Raw genomic sequence first — 7,787 nt, 5'->3', positions numbered from 1 at the left:
CATTACACTCAGACGTATTGAAAACTCCTGCATGACTCTCAAACAGAAATTCAGAGTCCCACATGAAATACCAAGTTTTGGTCACTCCCACTACATCAGGTGTACTTCAAACGGATACAGTATTTTTAAATTATATTCCTGTCCTGTTGTGTACCATACTGTACCCCATTTGAATAATTGCTACATTTTAGTGGATGGTGAAAGTGATGGGTACATGGTTTGGTTAAGATTGTCATCAATTTATATACATAAACGAAAAGCAAAGTCACCTTTACACGTTGGAATTGGCGTGTTTATTTAAAAAGTAAACCTTTGTGCACATTACAGTTAAAAAAGGAAAATTCAAAAAAGAATCCAATCAATTAAGCAGTCTGCAAGCCAGCAATATTACAAGCTTGTTTACATACTAACATTTACATTAATTTAAACAAGTGGCTTGTCACCAACATGTAAAACTCACAAGTTGGATCTTGGAAGATACAACTCCTACCACATGTATTAACATGGGTTTGTCAATCAGTTTAAAACCACTCTTGCAATGAAACACTTAGTCCCCCCTCAGTAAGTTATACTAGCGGATAGCTAGCTGCTGTAGCTATTCCACAGTGGTTCTTCCTGTCTTTAGCCATGTAGATATATCCTTTGTCACCCCACTTCTCACCCCAGCTGGAAAACAAAACAAAAAACTATGGTTAGCCTTAACAATAAGGCAAGAGAGTTTAACACTGAGATCTACATTTGTCCCACGGATTAGAATGGCAATTTCCACCTTTCACCTTTGTGAAAAAGCCCAACTAACAAACGCTCTCCACTGGTAAGATGCATGATATGCCAAGGATATGCAGAGTGCAGAATAGAACCTTGTAATGCAACCCTTTGACTCTCTTTCCAGTAGCAGTGTGGCTGGAGTGGATATGGGTGGGCAGCACTGCCCAAGGACGGAACTGGCAAGGCAACACTTCTGATTCGGTGGTGGAGTGCATAACGGACCACCAGAAAGTAATACACCAAAAGACTGCAGACAACCATGGGGAGGGTAGTCTGATGGCGGAAACAGAAGACCAGCCACCAAGATTTCGTGATCTCACTATCTTTCACCTGTCAGATTTTTGCTTCCTGTCCTAGGACAAGAGGCCAGTCCTCAGTCCTTTTACATCTACACAAAATATCAAACCTTCTGATTGAATCTCCTCCACACTTAAGGGTATCCCAACTTTATGCTAGTTTTCAGTCCCAGTTTAGATCATGATCTAAACAATCCAAAATGCATTAGATCATGATCTAACAGTCCAAAATGTATTAGAATGAATTTGTTGCTTAAAGCCAAGTTTAAGAACCCAAAAGGTATAACTTCTTTCCCCTATGTAAGAACTGAGACATTGTTTTATAAAGGTGGCTATGGAGTTTTGCCAAAATTTGCAGGACTTCCCCCACCCTGCATCATAGCACCTTTCACGCTGATTCACTTGAACATGTAACCGAACCATTTGCAACCCCAACTTTATAAACCATGGACTGAGGTTGAAGAGTGTTGTATAAAAAGAAAAAAACCCAGAAGTTTTGCACCTGTTCTTAACAATCCAGTACTTCTTCCCATCTTCGTCTGCTCCCTCAAAGCCATAGCCTACAACCAGAACGCCATGATCCAGGTCCTCACTGCTACACTCTGGCTCATAATAGATACCTAGAAAATACAAGTTCAAGTAAGGACTCCAAGATTAAAAAAAAAAAGCATTTCTAGACCATCTTCTGTCTTTAGATCTCAATGGTGTGTTTTACAATCAGTCAATCAGCCAAACATCTCTTCTGCAAGGTATTTCAGCATTATTCCCCATTTCACGGAAGGGGAAACCAAAGGACAGGTTACATCACTTGCCCAAGATCACAAAGGAAATCTGCATAAGAGTTGGAGACTGACCCCAGAGCGCCTGAATTCCAGATCAAACTTTTTTGCATCAGTAATTAAAGTACAGACTGCAACCTTAGATACAGTACATGAAGTCATCTCACAAAACTGAGAGCAAATCAGTACCTGATTCATAAAACTGGAATGATGAATGGCCTGCATCAATAGCTACAGAGACTGGACCCACAGATGCCACTGCTTTCATGAGTGCTTTTTCACGTCCTTTTGGGATGTCCACAAAGCCAGTATCATTAGCAGCATTGTACTCTGCCTTATACATACAGTCTTCATCATCCTTGACAAAAAAGGAAATTTGAGTTACTACGTATTTCTCGAATTTACATTAGTAGAGTGATACAGGTATTACCAGCTACTCTGTGCTTAGTTTGTCTAGCTGGGTATGTTGAAACTGTCTGCCAACCAATCTTGGTGCATTTCTTTAACAAAAAACAACTAAGCAATGTAAGTCTTAAGTAGGTCAGAATAAGAGACTGAAAGAGACCTAGTTGTCTCATGCAGATCTTTTGACCAAGATTCATTCAGAGAAACACCATTAAAAACCCACTCAGCTAATTTATAAGTAGCCAGAATTAACTAGAGAGTGTGGGCTGTCAAAACTGATTTGAAAATACGAGCATTAGATATCTCTTATTTTCTCAAGCAGTTAACATATAATACTTGTAGACATACATATTCTGCACCTATATTTTGAACCTACTCTTCAACAGGGTATCCATTTTTGTGCCTACAATAACTGTCAGAATAAAGCATGAACTGCCAGGATAAGCATGATGAATTGTGGGCACAAAACTTTACCTTATGAAATGAATGGCCAGTATGAAAGTCAGGTCCTTTGAAACTGAACAGCTGAAGTGTGCTCCTGCATTACTTACATGTCAAGACTTAAGTTAACATTTGGTTTGCAACATCATGATCACCCATTGCACAGTAAGGAACGCAGGCCCCTGAACTTTTTTTTGTAAAGTTTTCTTATTTTGTAAAGAATAAAGCAGGTGTGTGAGGAACGTTAGCAATAACTCTTTTGAAGGAGCAAGTGTTTTCAGAGACACATTTGACAAATTAGGAATTAAGGAGGAGATGTGGAAAAAGTTTTAATCTAATTGAAAAAGGGCCATGTGGTTCATTCATTCTCTACTCTGTGTAGATGAAACCAAAAATTGGAGACATGTTTAACAAGCAAAGGAGTTTATGATTAAAGTGAAGCTGCAAGCATAAAATCTTCTTCCTAAATTAAAAACCCAATATGCATTCTACATATGTCTGATCCAATATTCCAGAATCCCAGGTTGTTGTTGGCAGCAAGAAGTCTCCTTGCTCCCATTTTTCTTTTTATGTAGTGCTCACAAGCTATGCACCTAACATCTACAATTGGCTAGGCAATTTACAGCTATTTCTGAAGTTTGCCAGTCATCTCTGAATGCCTTTGACTTCTAGACTGGATTACTATAGTGCTCTCTACATGGGACTACTGTTGCAGACCACTTGGAATGCAGATATTGCCCCTTTACCAGTATTAACTGCAAGGAAATGTACTGCATCAGGTCTTCTGAAACTGAACTGCACCCAGAAGAGTCAGCTCTGATCTGTATAAAAGCTACCTTGTTTGGGTCCTGGTTATGTGACAGACTGCTTCTGTCATGCATATCGTTGTGGCATCTGAGATTAACTGGAGTTAACATTTCTGGCGACATAAGTGTATGGGGCATGATAGCAGAGCATCACCAGTGGAAGGCCCTTTGCTTTGCTAGTCACTTCTTAAAACTGGGCTGATGAGCCTTTGGTTTTTGCCCAAATCTTTGAGGTCACTTTTCTCATACTTTTGACTGATTTTGGGACTGGTGGGCAGGTATCTAGTTTGCTTGGGGGACAACTATGAAAGGAAGAACAGATCTGTTCTAAAAGCTGTCAATATATTTTCTTCCCCAAATTTCAACCTGTACATTTACTTTGTGTTTCTATACTTAAGACACACTGTACAGATAAAACAACAGATTAGCCCGGAGCTAGTTACATTTACCTTTGCAATGTAGGGGTAGGATTCCTCTGAATCAATTCCTCCATTGTCCTGTACATACTGGAAAGCTTGATCCATGAGACCACCATTGCATCCTTGATTTCCTTCAGGACGAGAGCAGTCTACAAGGTTTTGTTCACTCAGTGAAACAAGCTTGCCAGTTTTTCTGAAGTGCTGCCCTTCAAGAGCACCAGTTGTGCTAAATGCCCAACAAGATCCACACTGACCCTGAAGTTGAAAAGGAAAAATTACTCATTACCACAGGCAATGTACTAGTCCATGTTACCACAGCAGTCTAAATGTTATGAGTATACAGTACCATTATCCAAGTCCCACTTCATTCATGCTCATTAGGGACTTCAACCTTTGCGACAATACCAAAATCCTTCCAGTGCTCATAACATACTGACATGCACATTCTATTTGTTGCTACACACAAGACAACATACCTGGTCTTTAACTGGAGTTACATATCCCTTTTCTCTCCAGTCTACAGATTTTGGTGCCTCCAGGAAGTTGGGTTCAAGGAACTGCACTCCTCTGTACTTCCTTTCTGATTTTTTATACTGGAACCCATTCATCAGCTGCTTAAACTCTTCATTGGTCTGAAGGAAGAAAAAAAATAAGTGTGCCTGTCTTCTTTATATATTGCTACTAACAAAACAAGTTTTATGGCTTTCCTTATACATACCATGTCACCGAATTGATTCATTCCCATTCTGTAGCTATGTTTTCCCATTGTGTGATCCAGATTATGTAGTTCAATCATTTTCAAGTTCTTCTCCCATACCATTCTCCTCCAGCCTTCTTCCCTCTAAAGGGCAGAGAACAGGTGATATGGATAATGGAATTTGGCCTCTCTCCGTGAGTAAAAGAACAAATGAAAACAGTAATATACCAATTTTTAGGCTTTTTCTTGTCCAAAGCAATCTGGAAGGTGCAGACTGTTCGCAACAGTCTGAATAACTGAGGCTATGTCTACACAAGAGAGCTTACAGCAGCACAGCTGTACCAATGCAGCTGTGCCGCTGTAAGATCACTCGTATAGCTGCTCTATGCCAACAGGAGAGCTCTCCCGTTGACATAATTAAACTACCGCCAATGAGTGGCGGTAGCTATGTCAGTGGGAGCTGGCCACACCGGCCCTTCTGTCAGTGTAACTTAGGTAGCTCAGAGGGCTAGTTTTTTCACACCCCTGAGCGATATAAGTTATACTGACAAAAGTGCTAGCATAGACATAGTTTACGTGTTCTTCTTTTACTTATTATGCTGTCTTTCATACAAGGATGGCAAAGTTCTTAATATTAACACCTGTTAGGCTATGTCCACACTGAAATAAAAAACCTGTAGCAATGATTCTCAGAGGCCAGGTCAATTGACTTGGGCTGCAGAGCTAAAAATTGCAGTGTAGACATTCAGGCTTGGGCTGGAACCCAGATACTGAGACCCACTCTCAGTGCTTAATTTGTGCCAGGGCTTGCCAGGGCTGAGCCCCAGCACCTCTCTCTTTTATTACAAATTAAGCGCTTTCCACTCTCCCTGCAAGATTTCAGCCCCAGCCTGAATGTCTACACTGCAATCTTTAGCACCACAAGCCTGAGTTAGCTAGCCTGGGCCAACCACAGCCCTGTCGAGGGTCTTTTATTGTAGTGTAGAAGAAGTACCCTCAGATAAGTAAACACATCCATTTTACAGACAAGGAAAACAGCATAACTTTCCCAAGGTTAGAGAGCTAATGGCAGAGTTGGGAATAGTCACTCAGTTCCAAATGCTAACTTTTAGGTTACATTTTAGTGTCCCTACTACGTATTTGCTGTACTAAGCAAATGTCTATACTGTGGGGTCTGCCTCTGCAAAATACTCACCTCATGGTAGGTCTTAGTGTGCCATGACTTCCACAGGTTCCAGTGGTTATCCAAAACAGGATCTATTCTTGGAGCAGCAAATGATATTCCCAAGCACAGGGGAAATATGCCCAGATATATATTCATGTTGGAAAGTCTACCAAAAGTTAACAAGACCAGTTAAGCCATTTCTCACATGTAAGATTCTGTTTATCAGAAGTTTCTATGTAGAAAGATTGCTTAGTAACATACAGAGACAAATGGGGGGAAAAAAAAACACACTCCAAATAGGTCATTTTGAGTGATATCACAAAGTTGAAGCCATTATCAGTTATGTCTCCTCTATGAGCCAGTTATGTAAGAAGAGAGAACCAAATCTTCCTTAACTCATAGCATGTGAAAAAGAACTGACTTCTCTTCTTATAGGGTATGTCTACACTACGGGATTAAACCGAATTTAGATAATTCGAATTTGGGAAACAGGTTGTATAAATTCGATTGTGCGCGGCCACACTAAGCACATTAATTCGGTTTTTAACCACATTAATTCGGTGGTGTGAGGCCACACTACCCCATTTATTTTAACCACATTAATTCGGTGGTGTGCGGCCACACTAACCCTAATTCGAATTAACAAAATCGATTTTGGCGCTACTCCGCTCGTCGAGGTGGAGTACAGAAATCGATTTAAAGCACCCTTTAATTCGAACTAAATGGCTCTGTAGTGTGGACGGGTGAAGGGTTAATTCGAATTAACGCTGCTAAATCCGAATTAATCCCATAGTGTAGACCAGGCCATAATGGGGCACTAGAGATGTATGAACTCTCTTTTCCTGGAGAGGTGCCTAGACTTGGTCCACCAATCCTAAATGCTGCAGGACATTTTCACACCATAAAAATTCTATTAAATTGCAGGCCCACTTCACAGCCCTTTCAATTACTTCTGCCCTTCCCTCTTTGTCTTTCTCCCCCTTTTCTAATTTTCACCCAAATCCAATCAATAGGGTGTTAACTGACAATCACTGCGTTTCAATAGGATGCCCATCCTTTATCTGCAAGAGAAAAGGATTCACATCACATTGTAATTAAGTTTTCCCCATTATGTTTTCCACACCAGTTCTTTTAAGTACACGTAACAGTGACTGCGCTCTTTATAGGGAGCTTTGTACTGCAGGATAGTGGGAAGAGAGGAACATTTTCGGTAAGTAAATAGAAAGCTTCTGCCTCTGGGAAGCCTGTCTGCACAGTTGACTCAGAGTCTTTTCCTGGAATCATTTCCGCTTTCCTCACAGAAACTAGTTACAAAATCATAAGACTGTGGAATGTGATCTGAGGCAAGGGTGAGGGGTCCCTTCCTAAGGGCCACCTCCATGCGCCCATCTCCCCCACCCCATGCCTCTTACTCGCCTAGAGGCACCGCAGGGGCCAGACTCTCTTGTCCTCCCGGGGAGAGGGCGATTTGCAGGAGGCAGCCGCCCTAGCAGCTGGGAAGGGCAGCCCCACTGATCCATCACGTGAGACCACTCACATGAGCGCTGACCCGGGAGACCGGTCCCAAACCCAACGCAGGGGAGGGAAGGATTCTGTTCGGGAAGGCCACTTCTGTGTAAACAAGTCCGGGGCGGCGGCGCCGCTGGGGCCTGTCGGGGAGAGGGCAATAGGGAGCCCCAGGCCCGCAGCTGCAGAGCTGCATCGTGCCCCGGGTTCAGCCAAACAAGCCCTGCCAGAGCCCACAGCGGCTTTCAGGGAAAGCGCAGGGAGCGGGAGGGGAGCAGAAATCACAGCGCCCGGCTCCTAGGCGGCCTGCGGTGCTGGAAGATGAATAAGCCAGGCAGTGCCGGGAAGAGCGGGTCCCAACGACAGTCACCGCTGGGTGTTACCGAGCCAGTGCCCAGGCACCTCCACTGCCCGCCGTCACACTCAGCACGAAGGGGCCCAGACACCCCTAGATCCGACCCCCTCCCCGACACAGCCTAGGGGGCCCAGACACCCCTAGATCCTC

At 42.7% G+C, this 7,787-nt stretch overlaps 1 protein-coding gene across 1 annotated transcript in view; it reads right to left on the bottom strand.

The window, feature by feature from the left end:
- Nucleotides 1–270: 270 nt before the first annotated feature.
- The window catches only part of CTSL (cathepsin L), an 8,098-nt gene continuing 581 nt past the window's right edge, over nt 271–7,787 (bottom strand). Inside the window, exons 2-8 of the mRNA XM_026652397.2 lie at nt 5,807–5,942; nt 4,633–4,755; nt 4,391–4,546; nt 3,945–4,169; nt 2,033–2,201; nt 1,567–1,684; nt 271–666 (exon numbers count right to left, since the gene is read on the bottom strand). Of these exons, the coding sequence (XP_026508182.1) occupies nt 567–666; nt 1,567–1,684; nt 2,033–2,201; nt 3,945–4,169; nt 4,391–4,546; nt 4,633–4,755; nt 5,807–5,942 (1,027 nt within the window). The 3' untranslated portion in view covers nt 271–566. The remainder of the gene's footprint in view (nt 667–1,566; nt 1,685–2,032; nt 2,202–3,944; nt 4,170–4,390; nt 4,547–4,632; nt 4,756–5,806; nt 5,943–7,787) is intronic.

The sequence above is a fragment of the Terrapene carolina genome, unplaced genomic scaffold, assembly GCF_002925995.2.
Source record: "Terrapene carolina triunguis isolate 2854851 unplaced genomic scaffold, T_m_triunguis-2.0 Scaffold113, whole genome shotgun sequence".
NCBI lineage: Eukaryota > Metazoa > Chordata > Testudines > Emydidae > Terrapene > Terrapene triunguis.
The sequence above is the reverse complement of the archived record's forward strand: the minus strand, read 5'-3'. Positions and strand labels throughout refer to the sequence as shown.